General features: G+C 35.0%; 1 protein-coding gene across 1 annotated transcript; it reads left to right on the top strand.

The window, feature by feature from the left end:
- Positions 1–9640: 9640 nt before the first annotated feature.
- Positions 9641–13969, top strand: LOC128550760 (tripartite motif-containing protein 29-like). The gene is made up of 2 exons (XM_053530493.1): positions 9641–10013; positions 11159–13969. The coding sequence occupies exons 1-2, from the start codon at positions 9661–9663 to the stop codon at positions 12183–12185; spliced, it is 1380 nt and encodes a 459-aa protein (XP_053386468.1). The 5' UTR covers positions 9641–9660; the 3' UTR covers positions 12186–13969.
- Positions 13970–14499: the final 530 nt, after the last annotated feature.

Below are 14499 nucleotides of genomic sequence, written 5' to 3'. Positions count from 1 at the left end.
GAAGTTATCTAAACATAGGAGTGTAAATCTAATCCGTCATGTCGTATCAAAGACACAGAGTAAACATTTTCAATTTTCATTCTCTTCTTCGAATCGGACACACTGTTTTCTGATGTATAAACTGTATAAATTTTCATCTAAAATGCAATACTTACAGTATGATTTCGATGTATAAATAACGTCCATAATTGTATATAGGCCTATACCAGAATACACAGGTTTTATTTGTCCATACTTTGTCTCTCCGAGTTCCTTTCATTTTTTAAAGAAGGGTAGTTTATGTTATGACATTATAAACTATGCTATTATTCCTGCTCAAGTCTTTCTAACTCATGACAAAGACCCATAGACAGACAGACAGACAGACAGACAGATATACTCAATTGTGCGCACTTTTTAAAACATAATTCTAACAAGGTTTGGAGAACAATCGTGTGATGAGCTTGCTGTCAAATAAGGAAGATGATAATTGATATAGTCTACAGACTGGGAAATAAGTTGAACTTTATGTATAAATTTCAACCATGTGTTACACACTGTTAAATATATACCTGTTTGTAAAACATGAATCCCCCTTCATGATAAGCTTGTCACATTTTAAGTCCCGAGATCACTGTGACTTTATCCATTGGCCTATTGGCCCCGAACACAATTAGAGTCATCCACTGAACACAGGTAATCATCCTATTAAGTTTGAAGGCGTTATACTTATAGGTTATAAGCTTTGTATCGGGAAATATACACGAGTTCTGCAGTGGAAATATTGCGCGACTTCAGGAAATGCCGATAATGGAACGTACAATAAAACGTGCTTTTAGCGTACCCGCCGTAATTGCTACATACACGTTGGACACGGTGAGTTTCTAACGATTTGAAATTACCTGGGCTTTAGCAGGACATGTCAGCTTTTCATCTACGAAAACATATTTGAGCTCGGGATAAACATAAATCCTACAGGGGTCCATAACGGAGCAAGGGTACATCTTCATCAAATCGCTCATAAGGTCCTTTTTGATGTTGTCCGAAAGTATCAGTATATGCCTCGGATGTAAGATATTTCCGTATTTGTGAGCTGCAGACCTAGACATTTCAGAAATATTTTCAAAGTGAATTTCGTGTAATAAATGTTGATTCTACGGAAGCGTGAAAGGGCCATCAGACGCTATTACGTTTAATTACGTTACAGCAGCGGGAAGGAGTATGAAACCAGTAAAAAGGGGGCATTACTCATTGAAAGATTCTGCAAGAGTATAGACTGGCATCAGTCGTTAGAGTCATAAAATGTAAAGCACAGGCCATAAAATCAATCCTCTCTGATACCACTTTCTCGAAAAAAAATACAATATCTCTTGCCTCTGTCTGTTGAGATGAGCCTAGAGAGAAAATGTTTTTCTGAGAAAATATCAGTGTCAGTATGAAGAAACTAATATTATTACAGATTATTTGATCTCAACAGACTTTGTAAGTCTGGCAAGAGTACTGCACCACGAGTCCTTTTAAGTGGCAAATAATGTGGAACAACCATTTCATGTTTGAATCAAATCAATTTAGTAATAATTGAGATAGAGCAAAAGTGCATCAAAACTTGAACCTGGAATTCTAAGTTTTGTTTGTTTGTTTGTTTGTTTAGGGTTTAACGCCGTTTTTCAACAGTATTTCAGTTAATATGTAACGGCAGGCAGTTAACCTAACCAGTGTTCCTGGATTCTGTACAAACCTGTTCTCCGCAAGTAACTACCAAATTCCCCACATGAATCAGAGATGGAGGAAGAATGATTTCACACACAATTTCTTTCATCATATCATCATGCAAAACATACGCCTCACCCGGGGATCAAACACACGACCTCACAATCTGCACCCTCCCTATAAAGCTAAGCAGGTGAGCCTAAAATTCTAAGTTAAAATCGGGCTCATAACATATTGCTGTCAGAATCATGGGCCTTGTGTCATATGATGTGGCTGATGATCTGGAACAACCTTTTAAGTTTCAATCAAATTCATTTAGTAACAACAGGAATATGGCAAAAAAGGCATCAACATTAAACTGAAATTCTAAATAAAAAGGTATAATTCATTAAAAAAATGGTGCATGCGTTATGGCCCTTGTCTCATAATTACAAAATGTATTATCTGGAGGAGGATGCGGAACAATTATTATAAGTTTGAATCAATCCGTTTGGTAATAACAGAGATAAAGAAAGTGCACCTGAAAATAACGGTAAAAGGGGGTACTATTCATAAAACATTTGTGCCAGTGTTACAGCCTTGTTCAAATGATGTGGGTGATGATGTGGAACAGTAATTTTAAGTTTAAATCAAATTGTAATAACAGGTGAGAGTGAAAATGCATCAAAATTAACCTGAAGTTCCAAGTAAAAGGGGGATATAATTCATGAACAAGAGCTGTCGGAGGACAGCAACGCTCGACTATTCAACAGCCTTGTCGAAAAAGGGGCATAATATAGTAAAAAAGCAAAATAGGGTTACGGAACCTGCATAGTGCTAATCAGCTCATGACAGTGGACAAGTGTGTGAAGTTTCAATCCATTCCCATTAGTGGGTACTGAGATACAGCTTACATATAAGAATTTAACCCAAAACTCCTAAGTTGAAAAAGGGGCATAATTTTGTAAAATGCGAAGTTGAGTTATTGACCCTTTGCACTGCATGTCATATCATGACAGTGAATAAGTGTGTGAAGTTTCAATCCATTCCCACTAGTGGTTGCTGAGATACCAGCTTACATACAAAAACTTAACCAAATCGGGACGCGAACGCCGACGCATGGGCGAGTCCAATAGCTCTACTATTCTATGAATAGTCGAGCTAAAAATTGGTGCCTCAGTTATGAACCTTTTGTCATATGATGGGGTGATGATGAGGAACTACTGTTTTAAGTTTGAATCGAATCTATTAAGTAACTAGAGCTCGTCGAACACGAAATGCCCCCCTTGATGCATTTAGTAATTGCACAAGAAACAGAAATTATATGCTCACTGTAAACAAAAGTTCTACCATTCTGGTTTAATCTGACCTTGACCTTTGGCGCCATCCACTGAGCCATTTTTGAATGTTCCAAATTTCAAGACTAGCTAAAGGTCAAAATCAAGGTCAAATTTCATTTCGGTACAAAACAATGTGTATGTGGTCCAAATTTGAAAGCTGTGGCTTGAGAAATGTGAAAGTAGGTCAGTAGATCAATTTCAAGGTCAAAGTTCATTTTGGTAGACAGAACTATGCATGTGCTTCAAATTTGGAGGCTGTAGCTTGAGAAATGTGAAAGTAGGTAATAGGTAAAAATCAATGTTAAATTTCAATTCAGAACACAAAAATATGCATGCGGTCAAAATTTGAAGATCAAGGTCAAATTTTATTTCGGAACACAAAACTATGCAAGTGGCCCAAATTTGAAGCCTGTGCCTTCAGAAATGTGAAAGTAGGTCACTAGGTCAATCTTAAGATCAAAGTTCATTTCAGTACACAAAACTATGCTTGTGGTTCAAATTTGAAGGCTGTAGCTTGAGAAATGTGAAAGTAGGTCACTAGGTCAAAATCAAGGTCAAATTTTATTTTGGAACAAAAACCTATGCATGTGGTCCAAATTTGTATCCTGTACCTTCAAAAATGTGAAAGTAGGTCACTAGGTCAATAACAAGGTCAAAGTTTGTTTCAGCACACAAACCTATGCATGTGGTCCAAATTTGAAGGCTGTAGCTACAGAAATGTAAAGTAGGTCACTAGGTCAAGATCAAGGTCAACTCATGTAAAGGTTCATCTTGCCACTCAAAACTATACATGTGGTCCAAATTTGAATGATGTAAGTTATGGACATGAAGATTCTAAGTTTTTCCCTATATAAGTCTATATGAACCATGTGACCCCTGGGATGGGGCCATATTTGACCCTAGAGGGATAATTTGAACAAACTTGGTTGAGAACCACTAGATGATGCTACATTACAAAATATTTGTGGTTTAGACAAGAAGATTTTCAAAGTTTTGCCCTATATAAGTCTATGTAAACCATGTGACCCCCAGGGCGGAGCTACATTTGATCCTAGGGAAATAATTTGAACAATCTTAGTAGAGGACTACTAGATGATGTCATATACAAAATATCAAAGCCCTAGGCCCTGTGGTTATGGATAAGAGGTTTTTCAAAAAAAATTCCTATACAAGTCTATATAAACCATGTGACCCCTGGGGTGGGACCATATTTGACCCCAGGGAAATAATCTGAACAATCTTGGTAGAGGACCACTAGATTTTGCTACATACCAAATATCAAAGCCCTAGGCCCTATGGTTTTGGACAAGAAGAACAGAAACCGTTTAACTGTTCCTGGCCAATGTGACATTGACCTTTGACCTAATGACCTCAAAATCAATAGGGGTCATCTGCTATTCATGGCCAACCTAACTATCAATTTTCCTGACACTAGGCCCAAGCGTTCTTGATTTATTGCCCGGAAACCATTTTACTGTTCCTGGTCACTGTGACCTTGACCTTTGACATACTGACCTCAAAATCAATAGGGGTCATCTGCTGGTCATGAACAACCTCCCTATCAATTTTCGTGGCCCTAGGCCTAAGCTTTCTTGAGTTATCATCCGGAAACCGTTTCACTGTTCAGGGTCACTGTGACCTTGACCTTTAACATACTGACCTCAAAATCAATAGGGGTCATCTGCTGGTCCAACCTCCCATCAACTTTCATGATCCTAGGCCCAAGTGTTCTTGAGTTATCATCCAGAAACCGTTTTACTATTCAGGGTCACTGTGACCTTGACCTTCGACAAACATACCTCAAAATCAATAGGGGCCATCTGCTGGTGATGACCAACCTCCCTATCAACTTTCATGATCCTAGGCCCAAGCGTTCATGCGTTATCATCCGGAAACGGATTGGTCTACATTCCGACCGACCGACCGACCGACCAACCGACTGACATCTGCAAAACAATATACCCCTCCTTCTTCGAAGGGGGGCATAATAACTGAGACAGAGTGAAAGTGCATCATAACTTTAAGCTGAAATTCTAAGCAAAACGGGAAAATTAATAAAATATTGGTGCGAGAGTTATGTCCCTTGTACCATAAGATGCGGGTGATGATGAGGAATAACTATTTTATGATTGAAGCAAATCCATCATGTAATTACAGAAAAAAAGTGCATCAAAACTTTCACAAAGGTGTAGACGCAAAAAGACGCCGATGAGGACACCAGCTCTCCATATACTTTGTATAGTCAATCTTACAATCCTAAAACCTATACATGTGAAACTGGCTTGGTGGTTTGGAAGTTCTTTTTCAGAAATAGTAGACAGATGATGGATCAAATATTCCTAAAAGCTCACTTAGAGCATTTTGTGGCCAGGAGAGCTAAAATGACTGGAATAAACTAAGAGCTGTCCGAGCACACTTCCAGTGCACTGGACTATTTCGATGCTGGATACTGGAATTATATACATTTTTTGTATGTTAAATGATGCGAGCGATGATGTGGAACAACTGTTCTAAATTTGAAGCAAATCCGTTTTGTAATTACAGAGACTAACTTTACCCAAATCTAGAGAAGGATGTGGACGCAATGGTAACTAGAATGTGTCTGTAGGACACAGGGTGTGCCCCCACTGGTACATTTGTCACAAATAAGCTGAGCTAAGCGGGCAGGCTTCCTTTTGGTAAGCACCCCTTTAACAGTTAATGGTACTGTCCAAATTGAAAGATGGACAAGTACATTACAGAAATTTAGCAGGATTAGGGTTAAACATTTACAAAACGGTAAATAATTTCAAAATTTATAAATACTTTGTATAACCTTTCTACAGTCATTTCAGGCAAAATTACTACATACAAAACAGAAAGCAACAAACATTATATATTTCTTAGTGTTTATTTTACATAATTAAAACAATATTTCAAAAATGATATAAAAGAAACAGCACAACTTTAAGGTAAGTTAACTTCTGAATTTATCAATGCCATGATTTAATACAGTATTTACAACACATCAAAAAACAAAAATGACTTGAAAATATGTAAGTTATATACAATGTATACATTTTATACACTGGTATAAGAACAGTGGCATCTAATGACCTTTAACAAATAATGAATTTGTGCTCTAAAGCTCTTACACACAGCTGTATCTGAAAAAAAAACATTCATCTGACCCATATTGTGGTATTTCCTGAAATCCAGACTGTAAATATTTGGGGCAAATCAACAAATTAAGGCTAGTTCACTCAAGGAAGTTCTTTAAATACATCCAAACCTTAAAATGCTGTGGAAGTCCTTTCCTAGAAGCATAGATTGATATTTCATCTCACTAAAAAACTAACAATGAAGTGAGAAATTTAATTTTGTACAGCCAGTGATACATGGGTACTTTTGTGTGAACAAAATATAGAATATGGCAAACCTACACATGATTAAACTTTAAAAGCAACAAAGCCAACTCACCAGTGAAAATCAGGATTAGCAGTCACTAGTACCTTATAAACATGGAAAGTTTTAGAAATATGATTTTCTTAAATGCGAAATGTTTGCAGTTTCCCCCGAGGTAAACCAGTTAAATTCAATATCAGTGACACAGAAATAATGTATATAGGATATCAAATTATTCATTATGGCAATTACATTGCAGATTTTTTATTACACTAGCATTTATTTCTAAATCTAATCAGTTTATCAAATTTTACAAAATTACACTGAAATATACTTACAATCACCTGATAAATGAGAATATGAGAAAACTATTTATAAAAGAAAACAAGTTGACCTATACAAATAACCTTTAAAGAATAAAGTGGGGGCAATTATGTGAAGATAAAAAACAATAATAATACTATTAATAAAGGGATGTAAAACTTTGACACTGAAAATTTACTAACCGTATTCTAAAACATAACATAACAGGCAGGTTTATTAACAAAGAAATAATGCACACATAAAAAAAGATAAATTCATACAACACAGTTATCATTTAAGTTTTTCAGAACTAGGAAATAGTATTCCGTTATTTACAAATTTTGAGCTTGTTTTGCAGGAATTTACAGAAAATATTCAATAACCTACTGGCTAAAATAACTATACTCTTAAGGTGAAATAAAATCCCTTTTCCAGAGAATACTGACAATAGAAAGACAATACCTCAAGCGAAACTCACTATAAAGAGTTACGTCCTATTATCCATCAAGTGAAAATTATCGGTTATTTTGCAGAAATGCTACTATCCGGCTGTACAAGTAGGTAACTATACATTTCATGAAAAATTATATAAGACACCTTTAAGTTCTCTTAAATATCTATCTTCATACATTATTTTTTTTTCATTTAGGTAGGTCCGCTACCTGTTGAAGAAATTAATTTTCAGCCTACAATATATACTTCAAACTATATCTACAGTTCCATGTTATATTTAACCTACTGTCGTTGATTTTGATCAAATCAATTATCTTCCTTTTACAGTTCTTTCTGAGTACATTAGCACAAATGTCACATCAGTACAAAAATGGTTTGCTGTTTCTTTATGTCCATGCAGTTAACCTTTGAAGTCACTGAGGTGACATAAAAAATGAAACACTATCATGTTAACATGGATGAATGATGACCTTTTTGAAAGTAGAGTGATCATGAGGCATTAAGCAAACGAATTTCGCGTTCAGATGCTGCGATGAAGAATATTTTATTTTTCCTTGTCGTAAATTCTCAACATTTGCTTCCGATTGGACATGCGCAAATTTAAACTTTTGTGTAGACTACATCCTTAAAAGGTAGTTCTGCTCGTTCGGATCATATTCTCTACAGTGTAGAATGTGACTCGACCACACACAAGGTTTCATATTAGTACACAGTTTTGCTGACCTTTAGCTAATAGAACGATTTTTCAAAATTATAAATCGACACTTTGAGTATTATATGCTCCAGGTATTCCAGTGAAAAATATAGGCTTGTGTGCATGTTTTTACGACATGTGTCCATAATCTAAAAGGTCCAAAAACCTGGATTTGAAGGTATCATTTGAAATCATTTCATGTGTCAACAATTTTGAAAGAAAGTAATGTTATAAACGTATATACAGCATGAGACTTATACATAGAATGGTTTTCCTTTCCGTACGCCGGGTTCAACATTTATTCTGTTTTATCCGGAATAATGGCATCACGTCATGACTTCCGTTTTATCAAAATGTGCATAATCACCTTAATTATTATTTCACCTATGCAGCTTGCTTGACAAAGTACAAAGTTTGATACTGCGTGAGTTAAAGCCATCTATTGCCTTTTGTTGTTTTAATTACTCAATTTAGTCGGGGTTCGATCGACTTACCACGAGTCTACCTTAATTAACTGACGTATTATGCCCCAAGCCCCAGTTCCCACCTAGAGACTATGTTAGGATAGCTATAAACGAAAGTAAAAGTACTAGGTGGCTCCACGTCCTCTTATATATTAGTAAAAGTGTGAGGCACTGTGAGTTTGAATACTGTAAGTGGCATTGCATTTTAAAATAATCAGATCTTAAAAAGGTTAAAATCATTAATATTTCATAAATGAATGGATAATTAATTACATATTGTTTCAAGTCTTTAAGTATTGTAGAGTAAACGTTATATACTTATCAATTGTCAGGTAAAATCGTGCAAGTCAAAATATTTAAGTATTTATGACATCATGCTGTATCATTGCCAAAATACATTTGACTATGAATAAAACGCGTGACAAGCACCTCCCAAATATTTTTTATTTCAAACTTTCTAACCATGGTTTTGGTATGTAGACTGGTCATTTTAACTTTTGGAATGAAATTAATTTCAGCATGATTTATTTTTCTTTTTGGTGTAGAATCAGTAGTATGTAAGGAAATGAAACACAGAAAAAAGTACCTCGAGAATGTCATGGCACATTTTTTGATGTATTTCCTCTGGAATTCTGAAGTAACGTCATATAAGTATTGTGGCCATTTCTGTAGACCATATGATGTATTGCTCTACTACTGGTATCTTATAGCATAATCATGTACTTCACAGATCTGTCGGTCTTGGTTATATTGGTGACGTTGGTACTAGTTTCATAATTGCATATGTTTCAAAGATACTGCCTACATGGTAGCATATTTTTATAAGGTACTGGTTCCATGATTTTAAGTTTATGAGGTACCGGCTTGTGATAACATATGTTTTATGTGGCACTGCCTCCGTGATTACATATGTTTATGAGGTATTGGTTCATGTTTACACATGTTTATGAGGTCCGGGCCACATGGTAAAATATATCTTCGTAAGGTACTGATTTCCTGATTACATATGTCCATAAGGTAATGGTTTAGTAATTATATATGTTTATGAGGTACTTGCTTCAGGATTACATATACTAATGAGGCACTGGCCACGTGATTATATATATGATTATAAGTAACTAGCTTACGATAACATAGGTTTATGAGGTACTTGCTTACATGTGCATAAAACCAGTACGCACAAAGATGTTAAATCGAAACTTAAAGTATGTAAGATTTCTTTCATATAATAGTATAGATATAGTAGTTTTCAATACGTAATTTGATATGTAACAAGACAATTTAAATGTAGATCGTTTTAAACTTCTGCGCTTTAAAGTGCGCAATGCAAAATACAAATCAATACCACCACAAAATGGCGACGGAACAAAACTTCAAAATTTCTGTTGAAACGGGTTCAGAGGAGATTTTAAACACGTCTTGTACTCCATGCTCGGAGTCTGGAAGGACAAAAGAAGCGGATAAATTCTGTGTTGAATGTGGATCGCATTTTTGTGCTCAGTGTCTGCTAGAACATAATAAATTTCCGGCGTTAAGATCTCACCAGGTTTTGGATAAGACCGGACAGAGCGGACGGACTAAAAACGAAACAACTGGAATGAATATGCCGACGGAGAGATGTTCAGTCCACAACGGAAAGTTGATTGATATGTTTTGTAAAGATCACGACAAAGTGTGTTGCTCTGCTTGCGTCGCAATTAAACACAGGTTTGTTTGTTTTTACAATGAAGATGTATGTACATTTATACAGGTAAAAACCGTATTGCTCTATCGATTGTTGGATGTTTGCCATAACGTTTCAATGTGGTTTATACCCGTATTTATAAATGCATAGAAATATTAACCAATGCTTAATTTACATATTTATGGTAGCTTGCAACAAAAATAAGTGGTTTTCTTTCCATCAAAATAAATGTATGGATATCGAACCTTTCAACATTTAAATATAACAGTCAAAGGGACCCGCCCACTTTCAGTCCGATAAATTTACAGCTCATTGTTTTTGTTTTGTTGTTGTTGTTGTTTGTTTCCTTAAATATCGTTAGATTTGAAACGTAGTCCATGAAAAAAACATGCAGTCGAGTAGATTCAGTTCCGGTCGTTACCATCTGAAAAAAAAATAGTTTAAACTATAATTCAATGTTTTGTTGTTGTTCTTGTTGTTGTTATTGCTGTTGTTGTTGTTGTTGATGATTTTTAATTAAAGTAACCACTATTCAAAGACTTTTCGAAGACGCTTTTTGCTCATGTTTCTCTCGTGAATGAAGCTAGACTGTGCGTGCAATCTCGCGAAAAAAAAAACGTCCTTTAAGATTTTAGTACGAAAATAAACGCCCTTTTGCTTTCTAGTGAATATAAATTAACAAATTATATTAAGCGTTCGCTTATCCTTGTTCACCGCTGCATAACCGATTCAATATAATTGTAACCGTTTAAAATTACCTTACAGTTTGAAATAATAAAAAAAAATGATAAAAAATAGCTTTTAGTACAAGTCGATTATTGATCACCTGAATAGTTGCACAGACAATGGTAGATAACATCAGATCTTATCTTACCCTATTTTAATCTTATTTTATTGACTCGAAAGTGTACTCTACTTCGTATCAATTTGCGTCCATTTGTATTCAAGATAACAAAAAAATATAGCAGTCTGCCTTTCTAACGTATATTCTGTACAGTGTTAGCAACAATATCTTTTTCGAATGCGGTTGTAGTAAAAATTTGTAGTACCCAACAACAGTGCACCTTCAAGCCAAAAGTGTTTCTTATTCTAAACTAAGAACATGTTTTGTTGTGTACATATTTGTTTCAGCGTGAATAAATAAATATATTTATAAATTCATTTGCAGGGCGTGTGAACATGTTGAATCTCTGCCAGACATAGCTAAAGGCATACAGGACAGTAAGGTGTATACAGATACCAAAACTTCGCTGCAGAATGTACTAACAAGAATGGAAAAGGAAAGAGACACAAGGAAAGATAAACTTAGAAACGTTGATCAGCAAAAGGATAAATTGTTAGAAGACATAGATGCCCTCGAAACAGAGCTCATTCGAAAGATCCATGAGCTTTCTAAAACTTCAAAGGAGCAAATTTGTTCGCAGCACCAAAGATGCAAGAACAAAATTGAATGCAATTTAAATGTGCTGGAAAATGTCATTTCAACAGCGACAGCCAGTGTGCAAAACTTGTTAGACAAAAACGAATGCCAGTTGTTTATGAATGTTAAAACAAGTAAAGAGTTAATAAAAGATTGTGAAGCACTTCTGAACGATCTGTCTGCTGGAAAGACAACTGAAGAGTACAAGTTTGTGTTGAATCACGAGATTAAAAGGAACCTTACTTCTTTTGGTTTCGTACAGTCGTCTGATGAGGTAGCTCAAGTTGTGAAGAAATACGATGCATCATTATATGGAAGATTCCTTATTAACCCAAAATATTGCGAAATAACTGGATTATGTGTGATGGATGACGGGACACTGGTGATTGCAGATAATACAAATTCACAATTGAAGAAACTAAACGAAACCTTCGCAGTCGAGGTTGGTATTGATGTTCGGGGAAAACCGTATTCGACATGCAAAGTAGGGCCAAACGAAGTTGCTACAGTTCTATACAGTCAATGGAACCCCAACTACAAAGTACTTTTTGTAGATGTTGGGGTAAAAATGAAACCCGGAACCACATTTGTTATTAATGGACAAGCAGCATCGGTTTCCTACGATGCAAAGCAAGATGCTTTATTTGTTTGTAACCTAAATCAAGTTTCTGTTTATACGAAATCGGGAGTGTTGTTGAGAGCATACGACTGGAACGAATATGGCGATAGCATTGTTTGCGTCCGCAACACAATTATCATTCAATGCATCCAATGATGTGATGTTTGTCACCGAGAAGTGGGACAAAAAACTGAAAGCATTGAACAAACACGGCCAAGCGGTTTGGACATTTACAGACCCATTTTTGAAGGAACTAAGGGACGTTTGCGTTCTTCCTGGTGACATCATATTAGTTAGTGATTACGGGTCGAATAACATCTTACAAATTGACAGCAGTGGAAAGAAAATTGGTCTCTTTCTAGAGATACCACGTCCTCTGGCCCTAGCGTTTGACAAAGAAAATTATAGACTTATAGTAGGAAACTGCTCAAATGAAATACAGGTGTACTCGTTATCTAAAAAATAGAAACATGTAGAAAATAGCAAAATATATCAGCACACCTATTTTTGCTTTGGACATTTAGTGACCCATGTCACTAGGAACAAAAAGACGTTTGCGTCCTTTCTGGTGACATCATATTAGTTTGCGATTTTAGTTCAAATAACGGCTAACAAATTATAAACGATACTTTATAAAGTTTTAAAGGCTTTGGCACTTATCATTCCTCCTCGTTATATACAGGGAGATCAGGGAGACCATTGTATTTGATACCGTTTCTTTTGTCTGTATTGCCTACAAATGTTTATTTTTTAATTTTACATGTGAAGGGTTATTGCATACGGTCTAAGTTTTATTCTATATGTAATATGTTTATAGTTATCCTTTGGTAATGTAGATATTCAACAGACTGATTTTTCAAAAAGTGATATTTTACAGGGAAAACATAATGGCATGCAGAACAAATACAAATTGTACAGGTAATATTTTGCTGAATATTACGTCTGTTAGGCTTTGGGACCACAAACAATTTTTTAATGTCCCGTAAAGTGCTTCTTGATTTGCTAGTGTTAGTCCTCACTGTCAGAACAAAACAGGGCCAATACACCGATGGAACATTTTGTTGTCTTTTTCTTTAAACTAACATTTGTGGATGTTGACAAACAAATCATTTAAATTTGAGAACATTAAAGTGTTGATCATTCTTCTGTCCAGAGAAAGTAAGGAATTTATTAAACGTATGGAAAAAAAAATGACAGAGAAGAATTTTTTTTTTTCATTAAAAGTTCCTGAAAACGTACTTGGTAGATAACTGGGTTGATTTGTGTACTTCATATTTGTATGAAGGTTCCTGTGAAGTTTTGGATAATTTTAGAATTTTATATGATCCCTGAAAACTAGGAGAAACATGCAATTTTCATGTCATTTTATAAACACTTATAAATGTTTTGTTTTTAATAAAGTTCCTGAAAGCTTAAGTCATCTTTTACTTGAAACATATGATACAATCATATTGTTGCATGTTTACCATGTAAAAACATAAGGTAGGGTGAGACTACCCACTGACCCGCGGAGGTTACTCAGTAACTGTATCAAGGACACCAGTTTTAGATTATATACGGATCTGAGTTTTCGCGATATTTAGTAATTCATAGTTGATCTTTGACGGAAAGTATATAACATATTTCTGATGAAATTAATCAGACGGCACCCATTCCGATAAATCAGCTGCATCTCGTGTCATTATGAAAAATAACATGTAAAATGATTGCAAATATCATATATATAACTTATAATGGAACTTCATTCAATACATTTTAGTTTTAGTTATATTTTTTGTTTGTTTCTAATTAAATTACCAACTAATTTCAAATGCCTTCTCATTTAGAAAGACCCTCGTGTCCCTCAAGGCATCGTTATAATTATAGGCGACCACCCGGATAAAACCACCAACCCCCTTGCGCAAATCGACAGTATTTAGTCCTTACAAAAAATAATTCAAACCCTAATGATTCTTGAACGTACAGCCCCGATTTCATGAAAATATTTAAGTTTGTTAATTGACTAAAATACATTAATTTGCTTAAAAAAGTAAAAACTTAAATTAACGTACATAAATCAATTAACAAACTTAAGTATGTTCGTTAGATCGGGGCCAGATGCACTTTATTATTTAACATTTTGACTTTCTTCCTTGAAAGACTTTAAAGGCCTAGATTCACTACTATATAAGTGTCCCCCCCCCCCACCCCCAAATCCAATATACAACTCCCATCTTATCTGCTGCTTATCAGCGATTATGTAACAGTAACTGATTAGAGGGCAGTTAGCACAGCAGGGACCCCAACTTGACCATGAAGATGTGTGCAGTGGAGTTGAAATAAATAAATTTTTCTTCAGTGAATGTGGAATGATAATAATAATAATTATTATTTTGATATTATATAGATGATAATAACTATTACTTTAATGTTATAATAATAATAATAATAATAAATATAATAATAATTATTATTATTATTATTATTATAT

The sequence above is a fragment of the Mercenaria mercenaria genome, chromosome 18 (genome assembly GCF_021730395.1).
Source record: "Mercenaria mercenaria strain notata chromosome 18, MADL_Memer_1, whole genome shotgun sequence".
Classification (NCBI taxonomy): domain Eukaryota; kingdom Metazoa; phylum Mollusca; class Bivalvia; order Venerida; family Veneridae; genus Mercenaria; species Mercenaria mercenaria.
This window is presented reverse-complemented; position numbering and strand designations above follow the sequence as displayed.